This window comes from Gopherus flavomarginatus, chromosome 2 (assembly GCF_025201925.1).
Source record: "Gopherus flavomarginatus isolate rGopFla2 chromosome 2, rGopFla2.mat.asm, whole genome shotgun sequence".
Taxonomy (NCBI): Eukaryota; Metazoa; Chordata; order Testudines; family Testudinidae; genus Gopherus; species Gopherus flavomarginatus.
The window spans coordinates 8923424-8947256 of NC_066618.1; the positions used below are offsets into that span (position 1 = coordinate 8923424).

General features: G+C 43.3%; 2 protein-coding genes across 51 annotated transcripts in view; one reads left to right on the forward strand and one right to left on the reverse strand.

Annotated features, from left to right (window-relative positions):
* LOC127045875 (5-beta-cholestane-3-alpha,7-alpha-diol 12-alpha-hydroxylase) overlaps positions 1–23833 on the reverse strand; it is a 331656-nt gene that overhangs the window by 121592 nt on the left and 186231 nt on the right. The gene's annotated exons all lie outside the window — the stretch shown is intronic.
* Positions 1–23833, forward strand: part of OBSCN (obscurin, cytoskeletal calmodulin and titin-interacting RhoGEF) — a 301886-nt gene that overhangs the window by 110990 nt on the left and 167063 nt on the right. For 48 of the 50 annotated variants that reach the window (XM_050942340.1, XM_050942350.1, XM_050942329.1 and 45 more), the window contains 12 exons: positions 276–380; positions 2776–3042; positions 4235–4504; positions 5897–6163; positions 10374–10640; positions 12263–12529; positions 13821–14090; positions 14779–15045; positions 17244–17510; positions 19674–19946; positions 20946–21212; positions 23123–23389. In XM_050942340.1, coding sequence (XP_050798297.1) covers positions 276–380; positions 2776–3042; positions 4235–4504; positions 5897–6163; positions 10374–10640; positions 12263–12529; positions 13821–14090; positions 14779–15045; positions 17244–17510; positions 19674–19946; positions 20946–21212; positions 23123–23389 — 3054 coding nt within the window. The remainder of the gene's footprint in view (positions 1–275; positions 381–2775; positions 3043–4234; positions 4505–5896; positions 6164–10373; positions 10641–12262; positions 12530–13820; positions 14091–14778; positions 15046–17243; positions 17511–19673; positions 19947–20945; positions 21213–23122; positions 23390–23833) is intronic. The other 2 variants (XM_050942324.1, XM_050942336.1) reach the window with 2 other exon arrangements.

Here is a 23833-nt window from a genome sequence, read left to right on the forward strand (position 1 = left end):
AGTGTGTGATAATGTACCTGTGTCTGCCTATCCATATTCAAGACGGAAATTCAGAACAGGGAGCCATTACAGTCCTACAGGGAATCAAGTTTATTTTTCCAACCACTACAGGAACGTGCACTTCCTGTGACTTGGGGGATTCACCACTGTCAAAAGTGGCCATCGGTCTGTTAACGCTAATGGAATTGTGCTTGTTTATACCAGTAGCATTTAGGCTCAGAAGATAAAACCATCTTCTCACAGTGGGTTATGTATGCCTGTGTTTTTATTCACAGGAAAGACCTATGCATTAGTTTACAAAAGTGTCCACGTGGAAGATGCTGCAGAGATCAAATTTGTAGCAGAAAAGGCAGAATCTCGAGCACAACTTAGAGTTAAAGGTAAGTCTAACAGTAATGGCAGCATTGTTAAAACAGTTTTTTGTAATAAAGTAACCAGCTCCCATTGACTTCAGTGGGAACATGAACAGGAAAAAACATAACACCACTGTCTGGGTTTCCCTGTACAAAGAATCAGCCTCCTTGCTGGGTATTTACCTTTGCTAAATAACATACTAGTCTTCCTCTCAATATGGACAATTTTTTAATTCCTATTTTTAGACAAAAGGAGCCATGTTTAGATTTTGGGGGAAAATGTTCTTTTCTTTTGAGAAGGCATCCCCATTTCTGTCTTGTGAGCATTCTTCCTTACTGCTTTACACTTAAGTTGTGTGACAGTGTGTCAGGCTGGGCCGCTGCAAGAGAGTAGTCCTGTTGGGTTCTGGGAAGTGGGCTGGAACAACGGAGGAACCACTGGACCTGGGACTCAGATAAATACGGGAGAAAACAAAACCAAAAATAAGGACAGGCATGTAGGTCAAAGGGTCATAGGTAGGTAACCTGAAAGGGACACCAAGCAGAGAACCTCAGACAGCACCCGCTGCTCCTTGAAGGTGTCAGACAAGCCAGCGGACGCTGCCCAGGGGATCTCTGCCCAGATATGTGAATGGATAGAGGAATGGAAGTAGGCTCCACAGTTGCAGAGCACCCCCTTGGCCAACATCCTCTCCTTGGGGTTAGAGAGGGCCACTTTGGCCATCGCTAGGAGGAGGTTGATGAGGAGGTCTTGCGACTTCGTGGAGCCATGGAATGTGCGTAGATAAGAAGGCGAGGGGAGAAGTGCAGCCAGAACCATAAAAAAAGGTTCAAGAGGACCCGGAACAGAGGCTGCAAACCAGCGCACTCAAGATAAGAATGCTCCAGGATCTCCCTCACACCACAGAAGGAACGGGCATCTAGGATAGGAGTGAACCGTGCCAGATAGATGCCCATCCTCATGATGCCATGGAGGAGCCACCAACTAATATCCTCGGTGGGCCGTGGGACCAATGTGGAATACAGACTGGCCCATCAGGATTCCTCACCCTCAACAGGTGGCAATAGGTCTCACCACTTAGTATTGGGGCAGGACATGAGGGTGAGGAAATGGAGAGTATGGAGCACGAGTGTGTACAGATGTGCTCTTGGCACAGTTAGGAAGCAAACTGGCTGCAGATTGTGCAGCCGGCTTGAGGCATGTGTGTGTGTGGGAGGTTGGCTGGGGGAGCTCATGGGGCATGGGCCTGATGAAAAGATCTGGAGGGCCCAGGGTGAGGGATGGGCAGGGAACACCCTCCCACAGGCCCTGCTTGAGGTAAACCCGAGAGACTGGCAACAAGGCTGCCCTCACCTCCTGAAGTATGCGCAGGGGAGTTCAAAGGGTGGAGAGCCCCAGGCGCTGAGCAAACGCCAGGGGATCCATCCTCTCTCTCTGGTCATAGTCCAGGAGGTTTCAGATTCTGGTAACTCCTGCCAGGACCAACCTCTGGCGCATCGAGAGGGATGCAGGAGAGTGGTGGAAGATAGGTAGGTTAGCCTAGAATGCCAAAGGCCCTTTTCCCTATAAGCTGAGAAGGGGTTACCTCAGGTCAGTTAGGGACACCGAAGTCTGATTAAGGGCTGCCCGAGGCCTTTAAAACCCCCTCCTCTGGTGAGAGGAGGTGGAGGAGAGACAAGTTGCTGCAGAACTAGCGGCAGCAGGGAGATAGGCTTCTCCAGGGTGAGAGGCTGCTCTCCTCCCGGCAACGGAAACAACCAAAGCTGAATGCCTGTTTAGGGTAAGGGCTGACTCCCCAGGGCCAACAACAGGAAAGCAGCCTCCCAGCGAGAGGGCAGGGAAAGGTGCCTCCCTTTGTTTAGTGTTTGTAAGTAGATTTTTTTTTCTTGTTTGGTGGAGGAGCACTTCTTGGGCCTGCCCGGAGGCCTATCTCAAAAATACTGACACATAAACACAGAAGGGGAAGACAAACACTGTCCAGCATGAGGCTGATTTACCCCAGGCCCTAACACCACCAGAGGGGGAAGTGCTAAGTCCAGCAAGACAGAGGAGGCCCCTTGCCACAGTTGTATAGAGATCTTTTGTGTCTAATTTAAAAGGCAAGTTCTGAGGGATAAGGGAGGTGGCCTCATAGTTAATGCAGTGCACTGGGACTCAGGAAATCTGGATTCAGTTCCCACCTCTGCCACTGACTCCCTACACAACCTTGGGCAAGGTATTTAGCCTCTGTGTATTCCAGTTCCCCATTGGTATAGGGGATGATAATGCTTCCTTTCTCCAACTTTTTTTCTTATGGAGTATGCAGTGAGGTCCCAATCATTTCCAAATAATTGATGATAATGAAAGAAATGTTACTAATGAATTTCATCTGGCACTGTCCAGTTACAACCACACTGTTTGTTTTTTATTCCATCTCTTTAGAACTACCTGTAAAATTTGTGAAGCCTCTGCGGGATAAAATTGCTATTGAGAAGCACCGGGGTGTCCTGGAATGCCAGGTGTCTCGCCCTACTGCCAAAGTTAAGTGGTATAAGAAGAACGTTGAGATTCTTCCCAGCCAGAAATATGAGCTGGTGAGTGACAGTGTCTATAGGAAACTCATCATCAACGACGCCGAGTTTCAGGATGAGGACATTTACACATGTGATGCTACTGATGACACAAGCAGTGCTCATTTCTATGTTGAAGGTACCGGGCTATTTTCTTTCGACTTATTGGAGGGAGCGTGGATAGTTCCAGAAAGTAATTGAAATGTAATCTAGAAATGTAACTTAAAAAATTATCAAAAATGCTAATTATTTCTGCAACCCATTGGCATTGCTTTCCCCTAGGATTTTGGGGGTAGGCGCATCCAGGAATATGAACTTGTGATCTGTCCTCCCCAAGGAAATGGTAGAAGCCCCATTCTGGAGACCTTTACAATTAGAGTGGAAAAAGCCTATTGTAGGGAATAATTCTGCTTTTGCAGTGGGATTTCAATTAGATGCCCGACATGTTTCCCATCACTGAAGTCTTTAATTCTATGAACCTTCTATTTTGGTATATATTTCTTGGTTTCTGGTAACAGAACAGAAAGGATGGTCTTGTGGTTAAGGAATAGGACTGCAAGCCAGGAGACCTGGACTCTCTTCTGGTTTTTGTCACAGACTCGCTGTCTGACCATTCACCAGTCACATGTTTTGCCATATATAGAAAGGAACCAATAATATTTACCTACCTGACAGTTCTGTGAGGCTTAATTCACGAGTGTGTGTTAACTTTCTTGACCTCTCTGGGCATGAAGTATTAGAATTAACATGAAAAAGTCTATTCCTAAATGCATGGTCTAACACAGCGTTTCTTAAACTGGGGTCCGCAAGCCCCGCTGATCAACTCCTCCTCCTCCCTCCTAGTGCCTCCTGTGCACCAGGGAACAGCTGTTCAGTGCCATGCAGGAGGCACTGGGAGGGAGAGGGAGCAGTGGGGACAGGACGTGTTTGCAGCAGGGGGTGGAATCATGTCCAGGGCTGCTGGCCCCACTGATGAGGGAAGGGATAGCTCAATGGTTTGAGTATTGGCCTGCTAAACCCACGGTTGTGCATTCAATCCTTGAGGGGGCCACTTAGGGATTTTGGGCAAAAATCTGTCTGGGGATTGACCCTGCTTTGAACAGGGGGGTTGGACTAGATGACCTCCTGAGGTCCCTTCCAACCCTGATATTCTATGATCAACTCCTCCTGCACACCGCAGAACAACTGTTCCCCAGTGAACAGGAGATGCGGAGGGGGAGGAGTGGGGATGGGGCACACTCAGGGGTGGGAGTGAGGGTCCTCAGGTTGCTAAAGTTTTGAGAACCATTGGTCTGACATATTCCTCTTCTTGCTTTCTACCCTCATCCCAGAGCAATCCATTAATATTGTAAAGGAGTTAACTGATGTAGATGTGACAGAGCCCGCAGAAGCCAAGTTTGAATGCGAGATCTCCATTCCATCCGTGAAGCCCCCGAAATGGTCTCTGGGTGGAGAGGTCTTACAGACTGGCAGAAACGTTACTATAGAGCAAGAAGGCACCATCCATCGGCTGATTCTGTGGAAGACCAATTCTGACATGACAGGCACCATTCAGTTTGCAATTGGCAAATCAAAATCCACAGCAAACCTGCTTGTAAGAGGTAATTTGCTGTGCCCTGGATGTGAGAATTAATTAGAGCATGGCCCAGACTCCTTCAGAACCGTCTCCCACTCACCCAAAAATAATATCGCCTAACTTGCAACTGTTTTCTGTATAGTCTCGATCACTTGGAGTCTTTAAACTGAGATGTCTTTCTAAAAGATACGCTGGAGTTCAACCACAAGTTATTAGGTTTAATGCAGGAATAAGTGAGTGAAATTATATTGTCTGTGTTACCCAGGAGGTCAGATTAGATGATCACAAGGGAACCTCTGACCTTAAAATGTATGAATCTAAACCCAGGACAGTGACAGTAAGATCCCCTAAGAACATAAAAGGTGGATACTGATTCATACCATGGACCGGCTTGCCCAGTATCCTGTCTCCTACAGTGGCCCATACCAGAACTTTGGAGGACCTGTACAGAACAGGGCCACTATGTCTTCCACTCTCAGCTTCTAGTATTCTATACCCTTGATACTTCCTGCTTTGAGTCAGGGTCAGCAATAAAGAAATACTAAGAGAGGCTGTTCCCAATGTGTTTTTATGCACCCAAGCACAGAAAAAGGCTGAAACCTTCCAGTAAAACCTCTTGCAGGTTTCCAGGCCTATTTGTTGAAAGGAAAGGTTTCAGTAGGAAGGCCAGAAGAGGTATGGTATAGGATTTGATCCAAACCCTGTTAAAGTCAATGGAAACCCTTTCATTTACTTGAGTGGGCTTTGGATCAGACCCATCGTACTTTTAATACAGGACTGGGTATCATCGACCCTTGAGTTCTAATTCTGACTGAACTTCTCTGAGGTCATGGGCAAGGCCCCCCACCTCAGCTTCCCTAGCTGATGATACTACTTCAGTAACTCACGTGGATGCTGTTCAGCTTAATTTGATATTTGAAAAGTGCTTTGAAAATGAAATGTGTTGTGTGCCATAAGTGCTGAGCATAATTTAGATAAGCTTGGTTAGAGCAGCCACATTTTTGTAGATTCTAGCTGAGAAAAAGCTCCCAATCTTTTGAACTTAATTTTCCCATATGCTAAATATCCTGGGCTAAATCTTGAAGTCCCCACTCAGCCCTTATTTAGACAAAATCCTCAGTAAGAATTTTGCTGAGTAATAAACAATGCATCAAAACTTTCAAGATTTTGCCCTGCATTTGGTGTCCTGCATTTGGTGGTAAATATATAACAATCCCTTTGGGAATCATAGCATCGGCAGAAATTCCTGGTTTAATTATGCTACCCTTTGTATCTTCCAGGTTGGTCCTTAGCAAGTCAAACTTCTAACAGAAATTCAGAGTGGTCCTTACATTAACTGAAGTTGATTACAGATCAAATTGCACCTCTTTTTTCAGATTGTTCTCATCTGTTCCCCCTTCACAACCCTCTTTTGCAGATATTAATGTGCAGATTACCAGAAAGTTGGAGGATAAAACTGCCTTGGAACGCCATTCAGTTGTGCTGTCCTGTGATTTTAGGCCTTCTCCAAAGGTTGTAGAGTGGTTCAAGGGCCACACTCTCATTGAGCCCTCAGAAAAATACAAACTCAAATGGGAGAAGCATACAGCGGAACTCAAAATTCTGAAACTGACACCTGAAGATTCTGGCACGTACAAGTGCCGAGCAGGAAATGCGGAAACCAAAGCCACGCTGACAGTGGAAGGTATGTGGTTTGCAGCAGGGATGGCTTTCTCATTTGCCCAGCACATATCTATCTGTATGGTTTGATATGCACCTTTGGCTTTGCAGATTCTCTGCTTTGGTTTCTTTTGTTGACTACAGTGAAATTGTCACATTTCTCCTTTGCAAGTTGAATATGTAAATAATCATTAGTGAAAAGTGCTATTTTTCAAAATCATTACAGGGCGTGTTAATGGTGCTGTGGGGCTAGTCCAGCAGACAGAAGTACAGTTCTTATCCATAGAACAGGAAAATCATGTACAGGAGCAGAGCCTGTGCCATGCCCTGGCAGAATGCATGTGATCATGTCTTTCTAGTGGTTAGTTTGAGGGACTAGAATAGTCTGATACTTACAGCTAACGAAGTCTCTTTTAATTCAAGTCCTAGGGGCTCTGTTTTGAATCCTGATGCTCCTGGGATTTATCTCAATGACCAGTGCAGTGTCTGTTTATATGTGCCACAGCAGGGGTGGCCAACTTGAGCTGGAGAAGGAGCCAGAATTTACCAATGTACATTGCCAAAGAGCCACAGTAATATGCCAACAGCCCCCTATCAGCTCTCCCCACCCCTGCTCCCAGAGCCTTCTGCCCACCGACAGCCCCGCCAATCAGCACCTCCCGCTCCCTCCCCACACCTCCCGACCAGCTGTTTCGTGGCATGCAGGAGGCTCTGGGGGAGGGGAGGAGCGAGGGCATAGCAAGCTCAGAGGAGGGGTGGGAAGGGACGGAGTGGGGGCAGAGCCAGGGGTTGAGCAGTGAGCACCCCCAGCACATTGGAAAGTTGGCACCTGTCGCTCCAGCCCTGGAGTCGGTGCCTATACAAGGAGCTGCATATCAACTTCTGAAGAGCTGCATGTGGCTCCAGAGCCACAGGTTGGCTACCCCTGTGCCATGGGTTCATTATTCAAGAAGTACGGGCTCTGGAATCAGAGTGGCTGAACTGGAGAAGCTACGGGAGACAGAGGTAGATAGACGAGACTTTCAGGGACACAGTAGTGCAGTCCCACACTCAGTCTGGCAGCTTCAGTGCTGTGGAGGAGGAGGAAAGTCTTAGGGAAGGAGAACATCAAGCTGGAATGGAGGGAAATTATCCCATAATTGGGAACCCTCCTTCCAGATGATGTTGTGGTACCCTCTTGCACTGAGGATTCCCCTGGCAGGGCAGCTCTTAGGAAGAGAGAGGTAATAGTAATGGGGGATTTGGTTATTAGAAATATAGATAGTTGGGTTTGTGGTGACTGGGGAACTGCATGATGAATTGCCAATGGACAATGGAGGTGCTAAAGAAGCACTGAAGAAGACAAGCCTGTTGCAGAGAAGCTAAATGAATTCTTTGTAAGAGTCTTCATTGCAGAGAATGTGGGGAAGATTCCCATACCTGAGCCATTTTTTTGGGTGACAGATCTGAGGAACTGTCCCAGATTTAAGATGTCAGTAGAGGAGGTTTTGGAACAAATTGATAAACTGAACAGTAATAAGTCACCAGGACCAGATGGTATTTACCCAAGAGTTCTAAAGGAACTGAAATATGAAATTGCAGAACTACTAACTGTGGTATGTAACCTATAGCTTAAATCAGCCTTGGTACCAGATGACTGCAGGATAGCAAATGTAACACCGATTTTTTAAAAAGGCTGTAGAGACGATCCTGGCAATTTACAGGTTGGTAAGCCCAACTTCAATACCCAGGCAAATTAGTTGAAACTATAGTAAAGAACAGAAATATCAGACATATAGATGAACACAGTATGCTGGAAAAGAGTCATCATGGCATTTGTAAAGGGAAATCATGTCTCACTAATCTGTTAGAATTCTTTGAGGGGGTCAACAAACGTGGACAAGGGTGATCCAGTAGATAAACTATACTAGGACTTTCAGAAAGCCTTTGACAAGGTCCTTCACCAAATGCTCTTAAGCAAAGTAAGGAGCTATGAGTTAAGAGAGAAGGTCATCTTGTGAATCATTAACTGGTTTAAAGATAGGAAATAAAGGGTAGGAATAAACGGTCCGTTTTCACAGTGGAAAGAGGTAAATAGTGGGGTCCTCCAAGAATCTCTAGGGAACCAGTGCTGTGTAACATATTCACAGATGATGTGGAAAAAGGGGTAAACAGTGAGGTGACAAAGTTTGCAGATGGTAAAAGTTACTCGGGGTAGTTAAGTCTGAAGCTCACTGGGAAGAGTTACAAAGGGGTTTTTCAAATCTGGGTGACTGAGCAACGAAATGGCGGATGGAATTCAGTGTTGATAAATGCAAAGTAATGTACGTTGGAAAACATAATCCTAACTATTCATGCAAAATGATGGGGTCTAAATTAGCTGTTACTACTCAAGAGAGAGATCTTGGAGTCATCGTGGATGTTTCTCTGAAAACATCTGCTCAATATTTAACAGCCGTCAAAAAAATTAACAGAATATGAGGAATGACTAGAAAATGAATAGATAATAAGACAGAAAATATCATAATATCACCATATAAATCCATGTTATGCCCACACCTTGAATATTCCTTGCAGTTCACATTACCCCATCTCAAAACTGGTATTTTAGAATTGGAAAAAGTACAGAGAAGGGCAACAAAAATGATTAGGGTTATGGAACAGCTTTCATATGAGGATTCAAAAAACTGGGATTGTTCAGTTTAGAAGAGAGGGGATATGATAGAAGTCTATAAAATTATGCATGATATGGAGACAATGAATTTACTCTTTCACATAACAGACGAACCAGGGGCAACTCAATGGAATGAATGAGCAGCTGTCAGTTTAAAAGAAACATAAATACTTTTTCTCTCAATGCACAGTCAACCTGTGGCGCTGATTGCCAGGGAATGTTGTGAAGGCCAAAAATATAACAAGGTTCAAAAAAATTAAATAAGTCCATGGAGGGCAGGTCCATAAATGGCTATTAGCCAGGTTGGTCAGGGACACAGTGCTATGCTCTTGGTGTCCCTAAGCCTCTGACTGCCAGAAACTGAACAATAGGGGATGGATCACACAATAATGGCCTGGTTGTGTTCATTCCCTGTAAAGCATCTGGCATTGGTCATTACTGGAAGACAGGATACTGAGCAGAGGACCATGGTTCTGACCCAGTAAGACCATTCTTGCGCTTTCACCATGCATCCTCAGCAATATGCTTCATTCCTGACCTGAAGGTGCAACCTAGGGTAACTTATTATCTCTGTCCAGTCAGCACTTTGTCTATGAAACGGCAGTCTTGGGTGATCATTGTGATTTTTTTTGGAGAGAGGGATGTGGTACCTTTCCACTAACAATGGAAATTAGTCCCGTGATTCATCTCAAATAGGCCATTGAATAGCCATATAGCCATCACTTGATAACATCTAGATGCTACTGACCCGTATCAGATTCGTACTAGTGGCTTACAGGTGAAAGGTTCCAAATTGCCAAGCAATCCCCTTAATCAGCCAGTCCTGCGATGAAGAACATTTCAGCAATCTGTTGGCTGTAAGGAAGGTAGGCTTCTAGCTGAACCCCTTTCTTTTGAGTTCCTGACCAGCGGCTTAAGTCCCATCTCTGTCACAGACTTTCTGTGTGACTTTAGGCCTGTCACTTGATCTTTGTATGTGTCAGTTCCCCATCTGTAAAATAGGGTGAATTAAATTTTCTTTCTTGCACCCTTTGTCTGCCTTGTCTGTTTGGAGTGTAAGCTTTGTGAAGCAAGGGCTGATTGTGTATATGTGTGTGTGTGTGTGTGTGTGTGTATGTGTGTGTGAGTGTGTGTGTGTGTGTGTGAGGTACCTAGCACAGTGGGACCCAGATCTCAGTTGGCACATTTAGGTGTAATAATACTATTACTTTATAATATGTGGCTATGCCAGGTAGGGGAGGGGAGAGGTCCTATCATTTGAGAAGGAATTAATTATTTTTTAATTAAAACAGTTTTGTATATTGCAAGGAGAATAGATGGTGCTGCACAATATGAGAGGTGGATTTTGCATTGGATGCCTTATTGTTAGGCTCAATACAAGAGTGACTAGGTGCAATGTAACAGACTGTGATATACAGGAGGTCAGAATTGATGATCTATTGGTCCCCTGCTGGCCTTAAACTCTATCAGATCTGTGATTCTGTTAATGATTTTATTCATTATTTATCATCGTTGTGATGATTTATTTATTTGTTTGTTTACTTGTTTGATTGTTTGTTTGTGCAACTTTGGTTTCTTGCAGCCCGGCAGGTGGCGATAACCAAACACTTGCAGGATGTGGAGACCGAGGAAGAGAGCTGCGCTGTCTTCTCCTGCGAGCTGTCCCATGATGATGAAGATGTGGAATGGTTACTGAATGACACCGTCCTCTACAACAACAGCTGTAATGAGATCAAGAAGATCGGCAAGTACCACACTCTGACACTGAAGCAAGTCACGCCAGACGATGCAGGAACGGTGACTGTTAAGACGGAGAAGGTGTCAGAAAGCGCTCAACTGAAGGTGAAAGGTGGGTAATGGCCCCAATCCTATGGAATCATTTAAGAATGTAAATAAGAAATGGAAAAGAGTTATTCAGTCGTCCTGTCCTTTCCCTGCCAGTGCAGTGTAACTCCCTATAGGCCTTCTCTACCCAGAATGTGAGTAGTTAAGTAACATGGATCCTACCTCTTCCCTTAGGTGTGAATTTTGTAGTCCAACTGAAGTTATTAGGAAATTTGACCCGATATTCTGCCAAATATTTCCCTTGTTCAGCATTATCCTATTACTTCTCACTGTTGTAACCTGGATCATGCTGAAGAATTCTTTCCTCTGCTGAATGTTACCTTCAGAAACCTATAGATGATTATCTTGTATTGGCCTTTGATTATTTTTAGCTAAACTCCAGTGTGTATCTAATGGAGCACAGCAGACCACCCCTTCCTTTCAATAAACCTATTCTGGAATTAGACTGTTTCAACAGCAAGGAAATATTTTGTCATGGATATGTATGGATCTTTGGTGAGAAGACAACAGAGGGAGAATCTAGAACTGAAGGCTCTTTGAGATTTAGTCCCCAATTCCCTTCAGAGAATCTGAGATTTTCTCCCCGCTTCATGTCCCCTTTAGAGAGTCTGAGGGATTTACTTCCTGAGTCCCCTCAGAGATGCTGAGGGGTTTACTCCCCCATCCCCTCACAATCTGCCAGACGTTGTTCTGTTTTTCTATACACAGGGAGCAAACATGCACTTTTAGACAAAAATGTGTTTTAAATTAAATTAAGGAAAATAACAAGGTGTTGGAAGGGGCAGTAGAATCTCCATGAGAGAGAGCGCATTGTGTTTCTCTCCTGCTGCTAACATACTGCATTAAGTGTAGAGTGACATGCAGTCTCCCCAGCTGGGGGGAAGGGTGGAAAAATAAAGTCCCATCTTTTTCTCTGGGGCTCATTTTCTTTCTAAAACTCAAAACCACAACCAGTCAACTCACAGTAATGGGTATTAACTACCTGAACTCTTTCCAGCTTCAGCCAATTGGGAGGGAACACAGCCTTCCCTTGTGTTGGTCCTCCCTGGCTACAATGGTGAGACCTACGACCCTAGGTCTCTCCTTTTGGCTACTCCTGCTTTATAGCTGGCTTCCTGTAGGACATGACATGCTTGCTCCGAGTCATGTGCCCTCTGGTTACAACTGCCGGTTTTAAAGGGCCCAAGGGCCATAATAGGTCCTTTGCTGGTGTGCACATGTACCCCAAGGCCCAGTTACAGGCACTGAGCTGTAGAGGGAAATATGAATCATAACAGCCACAGTACACCACAAGGAGCACCACGATTCTGTGAGACCTCAGCACTGCAAGTGACTGCCTGTGGCATGGAGATGCAGATCAGCTGCTCCCACTCATCTCTACACCCCTGCTCCCACAACAAAGAGGTTAATAAAATGGTGGTCCCCCTCCCTCCAAAATATATTCCAGGGACATGAGGTGTGAGAGTCCCTTCGATTCCATATGTATATGGTCATGGCAGCACTGAGCATAACAAGGCTTTGATTAAGCCCTCTTCAAGCAAGTGGAAAGTACAGCAAGTTGTTTAGTCTGAATGTCCTGTTTTTTTTCTCCCTCTCTCCCCCTAACCCCCCATTAATTTCCTTCAGAGAAGCCCATCGTCTTCATGAAGGCCTTGGATGATGTTGTTGGGGAGGAGCGTGGTGTGATCACACTGGAGTGCGAGGTCTCCAAACCAAAGGTCAAACCCATCTGGAAGAAGGATGATGTGGAGCTTACTCCTGGTGACAAGTATGAGCAGATGCAAGCTGGGAAAACACTGTGTCTCATTGTTCACGATCTGAACAAGAATGATGCTGGTTTATACACATGTGATATTGGCACTGACCTTACCAAGTCACGAGTTAGTATTCAGGGTAGGTGCAGCTGAAAACAATGGTGTTCTTTTAAATGGTGCTATAAATGAGTGCTGCATGCTTCTACTCTTTGAGTCACATATTCTCCTTCAAAAGGCACAGTAGCCTCCACTTAAAAATCAATATTTATCAGTAGTTACCAAATGATACATTGATGTCTCTGCAGTCACAGTTATTCCCTATTCTACACATAGGGAAAAACCATGACATCTCAAATAGCATTGAATGGTCCCTGTTCGAAGCTCATAACATTTTAGTGGCAGACATTGTAGACCTGCAAATTTATCAAGAACTTTATTTGTTCATTTTCTTCCTAGATAAGGCATATTTTATGGCTAACTTTCATAAGATGGCCAATGATTTCTCCTCTTATTTATCATTCATTTAGTTTATGAGGCATTTGGTATAGCAGAGGTGCAGATTGCTGCACACCTCTCTGCTGGGTTCAGCTGTTTACTGGACTGAGCTATGGAGCAAATCCTTCCGAACCTTCTGTGATTAATAAAAATGATGAGCCAAAATGACTGACAAACTCCTTAATAAAAATATTGATCATACATATGCACTCAAAGGAAGAAATGTGGGTTTCTTTAAAGAAAATAACATGGAGTTTAACATATGTCAGGTGTTAACTTAGAGTCTATTCTGGGGAAACAAAAACAGAATTATATCATCCATTTAAAAAAAATGCCCACAGGCCACTGTTCCTCAGTCCTTGTGACTGTCTGTAGGAAGAAAATGTCCCAAGTTTTTCAAATGCCCGTCTGTTCTGAGACAGATCTGGAGCTGTCTTAGGTGGGTCACAACATGGCAAACAATCACTAACATAACATCTCATTTCTCAGAGCCAATGTGAGTGGAGACCTTCATCGCACACACAGGTGTAGAGGCTTCCTGACTGACACTCTTGTCTCCAGCTTTCATGGAATCGTGGCTCCATTTCACAGAGGATGCTCGTTTTCCTGAGCATGCCCATTCTAGTGCAAGCTGTCCAGGGGTCTAACAAGTCCCTTTCCCACCCCTACAACTCAGGCATTTAGTGATACCAATGTTCAGCTCTGGGGCTACACTTGGCATCAAGGGATAACTTATGAGTAGTTCTGCCACAATATTGAATATGCAAATGGAGGATGCGGTGCTTTCCATCTCTCATTCTTCTAACCCTTCAGATAGCAAGTGTTCAATATTGTTCTTCATGTGAATTTTAAGCCCCCTCAGGCCTCTGACTGCTGTACAATACCACTTTTCTCCAATCCTAAGTAGTTGTACCACCCACCTTCTTACCTTCCAGAGCTGAACATTGGTATCACTAAACGTCTGAAGAGCACTGAAGTTCAAGAAGGGGAGAATTGTACTTTTGAGTGTATTTTGTCCCATGAAAGCATTGGCGAGTTCCACTGGCTGCTGAAGGGGAATGAAGTTCACAGTGGTGGACGATTTAAAACCTTTAACAAAGGGCGGAAATACACCCTCGACATCAGAAATGTGGTTGCTGCTGATGCTGGGGAAGTCGTCTTCACTGCTCGCAACTTGAACTCCAAGGCCTCGCTGGTTGTGAAAGGTAACAAGTGAAGAGATATTTCAGAGTTGGAGCAATCTCAAAAAATAGGTTATCTCAGTAAATTGTAAAGGCAAAATCCTTATCTCATTGAAGTAAATGGCACCTTTCCCATTGAATTCAATGGGATGAGGAACTGGTCTTAAAAACTTGAAATATTGAAACATTTTGTACTGGTTTAAAGCTTTTAAAATCAATGTTTATGGTGGGGAAGGAAATATTGAAAGTGGCCTCATCTCTGCTTGCAATTTTCTGAGTACTATTAATTACAGGTCAGAAATTATAGGTGCAAATGATTGCAGGTGCAAATGCAGTTAGATGACGAGCCACTCAATTTGCATCCACAGTAACAGCATCCTTAATTAACTATGAATGCAAAATGGTAGCCACCAAAGTGAATGCCTTTTTTCCAATAAGTCCCATTCTGTCGTTCTTGTAAGTAATTAATTGTCAGTTCCCAATTGCTGCTCATTGACATCCAATAAATACAATTAACGTCTACTAAACATGAACACTTGCTTTCCCCGCAGATAGTTCTATCCAAAAGTAAATCAGTAACGTGATGTGAATTACTTATTCTGTTACGTGAATCTATATGAAATGATTTTGTAGATAGAAGGAAGCCTAATTCTCCAAAAAATGATAAAGTTCCAGAACATGGATTTTTAACAGATATTGTTGCTTCCCTCAGAAAAACCAGCAGAGATTATAAAGCAGCTGGAGGATAAGACAGCAGCAGCAGGACAAGACATCAACCTGAGCTGTGAAATGTCCAAACCTGACACAAATGTGAAGTGGTACAAGGATGGCAAAGTGATCCGGAAAAGCCAAAAATATGACTTGCGCCAAGAGGGAACATGGGCCATACTCATCATCCATGATGCCATGACCAAGGACACTGGGGAATACATGTGTGAGACGGAGACATCTAAAACTAAAGCATCGGTCACAGTAGAAGGTCAGTGGACAAACACCCAGGAGCCTGAAAGTATGTAGAGTAGGGCAAAAAACTGCAAAACTTTTGAAGAAGTTTTATTTCACTGGCTTTTTTAACAGAAATTTTTTTTTTGTTTTTCCAAACTTCGTACAGATATTTTTTATTTCTTTTTTTTTTAGCTTAGTAATTTCTGAAAAAAAGGTCACCATTTTGAAGAGCCTTACTGTGTGACTTAACTGACTGATCTGCATGAACAATGGCAAGGGAAAGCCCCCAAACACACACTGAAAATGATATAAATGAAAAATGGTTTGAAGTTTGTTAATGTTAATTGTACCATAAATGTGAGAGTAATTAGACCACAGTCTATGCCAAAGAGGAGTCCAGTGGTTAGAACAGGAGACTGGGATTTAGAAGCGATTGGCTGTATCCCCATCTCTGCTGCTGACTCTGTGTAACATCTTTGTGATTCAGTTTCCCTGTCTTTACAATGGAAATAGTAACACTTGCCCACCATTATTATTACTTTTATTATTTAACATTTATATTGCAGTAGCACCTTGTCCCCCCAGCTCTGAACTCTGGGGTACAGATGTGGGGACTTGCATGAAAGACCCCCTAAGCTTGTATTCTACCAGCTTAGGTTAAAATTTCTCCAAGGCACAAATTCCTTTCCTTGTCCTTGGACAGTATTGCTGCCCCCACCAAGTGATTTACACAAAAATTCAGGGAAGGGTCACTTGGAATCCCTATCCCCCCAAAATATCCCCCAAACCCCTTCACCCTCTTTCCTGCGGAAGCTTGAGAATAATATACCAACTAATTGCCTTAGCAATGTGAGCACAGACCAGACCCTTTGTCTTCAGGACACTGAAATCAATCAGTAAAAGAAGAACTTTATTATAAAGAAAAAGTAAAAAAAATCACACCCTCAAAATCAGGATGGAAGGTAACTTTACAGAGTAATAAGAAGATTTAAAACACAGAAGATTCCCCTCTGAGCTCAGCTTCACAGCTACAAAAACAGGAATAAAACTATCTCTGCAGCATAGGAAAATTCACAAGCTAACACAAAAGATAACCTAACACATTTCCTTGCCCTACTTACAATTTCTGTGGTTTTAGATGGATTATTCCAGGTATATTTTCAGGAGATGTTGTATGTGCTTAGCTTTTCCCTCTGTCCAAAGAAGGAACAACAAAAGAGAGCAACAAACAAATCCTCCTCCCCTCCCCCTAGATTTGAAAGTATCTTCTTTTCTTATTGATCCTTCTTGTCAGGTGCAACTAGGTTATTTCAACTGCTTAACCACTTACAGATAAGGCGGTTCAGTACAGCTGCTGAGGAGGGATTTTGTGCTATCCTTCCCTCTATATTTATGACACCCCTAAAGGCCACAACTATTACCGCAGGCACAAAACAGACCGATAATAAATTACAATCCTTCCCCCAAAGAGTTTGCAGTCTAAAAACCAAAATGTAACAGGTGGATGAGAGACACTTTTCCACCTCTGCACAGCACTTTGAGGTGTTGAATAAGTGAGAAAATATTCTTATTAATAATGATAAATAATACATCAAGCTCTGACCTTTGTGCTCAGTGCTGTATTATTTGAAAAATATCAAACCAATTCCAAGACAATCCAAAATTCTTGTTTTAAGAGCAGGGCTGGCTCCAGCTTTTCTGCCACCCCAAGCGGTCAAAAAAAAAAAAGATCAGCGGCGGCACTTCGCCAGCAGCTCAACCATGCTGCTGCTTCTGTGGCAGTTCGGCGGCAATTCGACAGCAGCTCAAAGGGGCTTAAAATCTATGAAGATCAGGCCAGGAGTTGTAATTCAAATGAAGGCCTGGATTTATTCCTAAACTCATTGTATGTGTCTCTTTTCAGTACTATGAGCTAGTGAACTACATCTGGATATCTTTGCATTTCTCACCAGCAAGCGAGAGAATTTCTGCCCTGGAATTTAGTACATTTTCTTTCAATTCTATAACAGACCATAGGCATATCCATTACAAGTGGCTACAGAGAAAGGAGACTAATGACATTTTGTTTCTTTACAAGCATCAACAGCTTGGCTCCTGGGCATGGTAGATGTAAAAGTGCTGCCGTTCTGATCCAATCTCACTTTGGACAGCTGTACATGATCACAAAGCAGTGGTGTTTATGATGTACTTGAGGTCTATGTTGGGCTAACCATTTGTTGTCACTTTCCTCAGAAAAACCCAATCGCTTTGTGAAGGAGCTTTCAGATCTGAAAGCTGATGAAAAAGGAGTCGCTGTTTTTATGTGTCAGACTGAGAAAGCCGCACCCACAGTCACCTGGCGGAAAGGGATGGTTGAGCTCAAGACAGGCAAGAAATATGAGATCATCCAGAAAGGGAACATCCTGCAGCTCACTATTAATGCCTTAGAAAAAAGCGACAGTGACACCTACACCTGCGACATTGGCGAGGCCCAGTCTCGAGCCAAGCTAATCGTGCAAGGTATGGACGGCTTGAATGCATGACCAAGTACCGCACGACTGTCAGATGGCAGGAAGTGTGTGTGTTATAATGCTGAGCTTGACTTACTGGCAGCTGAGCAGAGTGAGTTAAGGAATGCCAATCAGATTACAGCCTAGAACGGGGCGGGCAAACTTTTAGGTCCGAGAGCCACATTGAGTTTCCGAAATTGTGTGGAGGGCCAGTTAGGGGAGGCTGTGCCTCCCAAGACAGCCAGGTGTGGCCCTGCCCCCCCCAGCTGACACCCCCCCCCCCGCTTCTCTCCCCTTGACGGCTCCCCCGGGACTCCTGCCCCATACAACTCCCCCTATTCCCTGTCCCCTGATAGCCCCCCTGGGACCGCTGCCCCATCCACCCCTCCCTATCCCCTAACCACCCCGGACTCCCTCTCTCATTCCTGACTGCATCCTGGGATCCCTGCTCCATCCCACCACCCCTCCTCCCTGACCGCCTCTGGAACCCCTGCCCCTGACTTCCCCCCCGGTGCCCCATTCAACCCCCTCCTTCTTCCTGACTTCCACCCTGGGACCCCTGCCCCCATTCAGGGGTTCAGGACTGGAATAGCAGGGGCTGTTTCAGATCTGGAACTATATTGACTGAGGCAGGGTGAGGCTGCGGATTTGCACTGTGACTCCCTCTGCCCTACACCTGCCTCAGGCAAGATTATGTACCTTTGCACAGTCAAAACTGTTTTAGTTAATCTAAACGGTGCCCATTTGGTGGGGGCAGGAAAAGGAATTCCTCGTCCTCAGCACCAAATAAGCACTGTCAGTGGGAAAGATGCCTGAGGCAAGCAGCAGGATTAGGGTTTTCAAGTTAGGGTTAAAGTTATTGGAGGGAATGAATGGCAACTGGTTGAGTTACCTCTGATGTCACATTGTACAGAGGAGCTCACGGTACTCTGATTGCAGCGCCAAAAGGACTCTGTCAAGGGGAAATTGTTATTGAAACGAAACTGATAAAACAACAAAAGAGAAGAAGAGGAGCAGCTTAGATGATTTACCAATACAATTTTAGGTTCCATGGTAGTGTCTTGTAAAATTGCTATGGATTCAGGGATCATAGAATCATAGAATCATAGAATATCAGGGTTGGAAGTGACCTCAGGAGATCATCTAGTCCAACCTCCAGATAGACACAGCAGTCTTGCCCCTCCCATTATCTGCCAGTTCATCTTACAAAAGAAACAGTGTGCAACTCTCTAGCTTTCCAAAAGCAGCAATTTGTCCTAAAATAGGGATGACACTGGGTCTTGCATAAGATGTCATACAGTGTCTATTGTATAATGTGAAAGATTTCTAATGCTGACTTTAAACAACTTTGCTGACCTATAAAATATTTGATTTAACTGCTAGAAAGAACAATATTATTAAACTCAAATATAGGACTGAAAATGTGGAACAAGCTTAGTCCATGAAAACTGTGGGAGTACCTTAGTTTTTGTGGTTCAGTAACATTTCCTGAATTTGTGTTGTAATTCACAGTGACATCAGGAATATCTTTATGTATAGATAATCTTTTTTTCTTGCTTTTAGACTGATTTACAGGACTGCTTCTTGTTTTTCCTTTGACAGATAAATTACTAACATAGTTCCCAAATTAAATCTCCATTCATCAGTGTGTTTGTCATTTGGCTGTTTATAGAGAAGTTGGAATCTGGCTAATAGCACCGCTAAAGAAGAAAATTGTATGTGGTCTAGCAAAATATGATAAATCAAGACAGGGGTTTTGGGAACATCCATTCAATGAACCTAGATGTCCAGAACACATGGCATATCAAGGGCCTCGTTCTTTTCTCAGGTCTATGTATTGGATTTCATTTCTGATATTCTAGGGAGATTAAAATATTAGAATTGTAATTTTCCCCTGAGTGTGTACTGGAATCTTTACAAATCAATGGCATGTAGCTTAGTGTCCTGAATTTGTCTTCATCCTGTTCTGGTATGTCTTGTAAATATTTTTTTTTTAAATTCTTTGATCAATAACAATGGAATTGTATTTAAACCTTTGGTACCAAGATTCCTGTTCCTTTCACAAAAGCACTCGTGTTCGAGGTCACGTCATTGGCATTCTCCTTTGCCTTTATCTGAACACAGGGATAGAAGCTAAGGAGTCCAGCAATTGATATGTCTGTGTTCCTTTCAGGCCAGAAAATACTAATAACTGAAGATCTGGAAGATGTTGATGTGGTAGAAGGAGAATCTGCCATGTTCAAATGCAGAATCTCTCCAGTAGAATATAGCAATGTGCAGTGGTTTTTGGATAAAACCCCACTTCATACCAATGAACTTAATGACATCCAGTCTCAGCCTGGAGGCTATCACTTGCTAACCTTGAAAAAACTGTCACTGAAGGATTCGGGGGTCATTACCTTTGAAGCTGGTGATAAGAAAACATCTGCCAGTTTGGTTGTTAAAGGTAATTCAAGCATAAAGGCTGCAGGAAAGGATAAAGAGATTACAGGTCAGCACTGGGTAGTGGTATATGTGTGCAGGTGGAGAGAGAGCAGTAAATGATATAAATTAGGTTCTGTGATGTGAGTTCTTTAGTTAGAGAAGTCAGTATTGAGGAACAAGGGAGAGAGAGGCAAGTGGAAAGTGTCAATGAGGTCACATGACCTGAATGTAATGAATTCAGGATCCATCCTGTGTACCTCTTGGAGTCATAAAATAATTCTTCAGTATGCAGAGCTGAGTAAAATATTTGGTTTCTGCTGCATCAAATTGAACACTTTTTGAAGAATCACATGAATAGTTTTGGAAGGGTGAAACTTTGCACCATTTTATAACATTGGCATTGTTCTGCAGAATGAGCAGCTGTTTTCAGAAAGCAAAAAAAAAAGCCGCATTTACTAGAAAAACACTGGCATGTAAGCGGCAAAAACATGTGACGATCTGCTGGCAAAAACCAGTTTCCGATTCACTTCTTTAAAAACCACTGAGAAGCCAAAAGTCAACAGTTGATTGGTTCTGACCAATTTGCATTGCCATGCTCTTCATGTCGGATCAGTTTTCTCACTGTGCACATGTACGCTTATTGTTTAGGCAGAAGCATCAAGTTGTGCATTGTTCATATTGAAGGGGATCTAGGGGAATTTTCCTGAGCTAGTGAAATTCACACTTCTCCCTAGTTAATGTTAAACCATGCCTGTCGTACGTGACTTATCTCTGATTCATATTCTTCCACAGAGACATTTGCCACCTGGATTTTGCCATACTGTACCAGGGATTTTCAAAACCAGGTCTAGGGGTAGAAAGCCTCACTATGAGGGCTTAATGCCTCCCATCCCCAAATTGTTCTTTTCCGATAATGACGTTGCAGAATATTGAACCAGATCTTTGGTATAAATAATCCCATGTAAGGAATGTGCTGCTCCCTTCCCTCTGAAAATCTCAGACAAGTTTTATGTGATTCTAGAGAAACCTTGCATCATTACAAAGGAGCTTGTTGATGCCGAAATCATTGAGGGAGAGGATGCCTTTCTTCATTGTGAAACCTCCAAATCAGACAGCCCGGTAAAGTGGTGCAAAGATGGGAAGACCCTTAGAAACTCCTCTAAGTATAAGATCAGCCGGTCGGGATTTGAAGCCACGCTTGTCATTCATGGGACAGACGATAGAGACAGTGGCCGATATGAGTGTGAGGCTGGAACAGCTAAAAGTAGTGCAGTTGTCACTGTCAAGGGTAAGGAAGTTTGGAGTGATGCTGCCTAACATAAAGGTCAAAATAACAATTTAACACCTGGCTGCAACTGAACTGACAATTAACTCCATCTCTTCACACTGTAATGCAGGATATGTTCTGACTAACTCAGCTGGACAGCCTCCAGACAGGTGACAAAGTGTAAAATAGACAAAACATTTGTTCTGAGATTGAAATGAGCTTCAGAGTGCAAGGATAGACAGGCCGGGGCTGGGTGTAGTTTACTGAGCTGAAAGGAAAATACCCTTCTCAGTTATGCACATTGATTTTCAGTCAGCTTCCTTATGTGTGTTCATCTCCTGTGAATGTCAGTGAGTCCTCCATGTACGTGGGAGGAGCACCATTTAGAACTGAGTTCTGGAGAGCAGGATTTTGCCCTAAAAATGAAAGGAAGGACTATTTTAACAATGTGATGAAGGAAAGCTTTGTGGTTGTCATTCATCTTGATTTGTTCGTTATGCTTTTCTACCACACTAGGGACTGATCCAACTCCCATTAAAGACAATAGAAACACTCCCATTGGTTTCAACAGGAACTCACTCTGACACCTGGGGGGAGAGTATATTTTTATCTAGAAAATAAATGCATTGTTTTATGTTACACAGCAGCTACAATCGATTTGAAATTTATCCTCTTGAGGATTAAAGGATTTAAGCAAATAGATTCAAAAGATTCCCTGTGGAACAGTAGATGTAGATGACCCCCGGGATAAGGACACATGTTATAACACATTGTATTGCCATGACCCTTCTAGCTATGAACCCAAAAAGCTCACCCAAGAGTTCCAGAATGATGAAGTGGTAGATAAAGGCAGTGCCGCATGAAAGATGTGTGTGCGCCGAAGTAGGGCTGAAAGTGGAATGGAGGAAAGGAGCTGTCATTCTTCAGCCAAGCAACTAGTGTGTGATGAATCAGAAAGTGTAAGTGCTGAGCTGCACATTCATAACCTTGCGCTAGAAGACAGTAGTGAACACGTTTGTGAAAACAGAGACCATCAAGCAACAGCACTTTCTACTGTAACTTGTCTGAAGCGAGAAACCTCACCAGATGTTTCCTCTTCCACACTCAACACTACCAGAAACATTGGATGCCACGTACTCTTCACTAATTCACTTTGCAGTCTGAAATCACTCTCTCTGACAGAGGCTGTGTAGGAATCTTCCATGGGACTCTTTTATCTATCTGCTCAGCTTTCTGTCTGTGTATGCTTTGCAGTGTTTGCTAAGTTAGTACATCTTCATGTCTGATAAAAATGTGTCTGGCTTCCTATAAGGAGAAGGGATCCTTGACTGGGAAAACTAATGTGTCCGCTATTGTTTGTCATGCTGTTTGTCCTATCCTTGTGTTCTCTTTCTGGATGTATTATTTTACCTCGCTAGTTCTCTTCTTTGTATGGCAATGGGCTAGCCCTGAACACCATTCCGGAGTGTAGTCCAACTTCTCACATCCCTGACTGACATCTGCAAAATGTAGTGCTAGAAAAAGGATACCTTTAGCTAACTGCAGTGACAAAAATGGTGTGAAACAGTTCCCCTCATCTGTGTATTCAGTAGTTCACAGCATGAAGCAGGCATGGAAATAGCAATATAGGGGAGTCGAAGATGTCCAGTTTCTCTCATGATTGGACCCTTAGAGAGTCCCCACATGCTATTGAGATCTCATGCTATTAAGTGTTTAAACCATTTATATAATATTTGTGGTGTTATTAATAATATACTGCACTGACAGCTGGAGATGGATTATTAGAATCTAAGCAATTTTTCATCCTGGTGTTCTGTGATTCTATATCTTATGTGAAAGGGCTCGTATGGGATGAAGCAAAAAGGGGAAAAGCGATTTCCAGGCACTCTTGTTTTCTTGAATGGTCACAGTCTGCAATTCTACATTTTTAGCTCTGCCAGTTCTTTTCAAACGAGAACTCCAGAATGAGGAGGCTAAAGAAGGAAGTCAAGTCAAACTGACCTGTGAGCTTAGCAAACCTGACATCCCAGTGAAATGGACAAAGGGCGATACAGTTCTACAAGCCAGTGACAAGTATGAGTTAAAGCAACATGGCACAGTTGCAGAGCTCATTATTCAAGATGCCAAATCAATAGATGCTGGAGACTATACCTGCAGCACTGGAGAACAAAAGACAACTGCTCGGGTGAAAGTAAATGGTAGGCAGAGCTGGTAGATCTCAATTTATTTTAGTTATGTAGTGCTTAATACATGTGCTATATTTTAACGGCAGTTCTTTATTATAGAGGGGCCAGTTATGGGTCCATAGTTAAGGTTTAACAGTAATATATGTACTCAGTAATATCTGTATTGCTTTAGTGCAATTTCACGTTACACTAAAGCAGGGGTCGGCAACCTTTCAGAAGTGCTGTGCCGAGTCTTCATTTATTCAGTCTAATTTAAGGTTTCGCATGCCAGTAGTACATTTTAACGTTTTTAGAAGGTCTCTTTCTATAAGTTTATAATATATAACTAAACTATTGTTGTATGTAAAGTAAATAAGGTTTTCAAATGTATAAGAAGCTTCATTTAAAATTAAATTAAAATGCAGAGCCCTCTGAACCGGTGGCCAGGATCCAAGCAGTGTGAGTGCCACTGAAAAT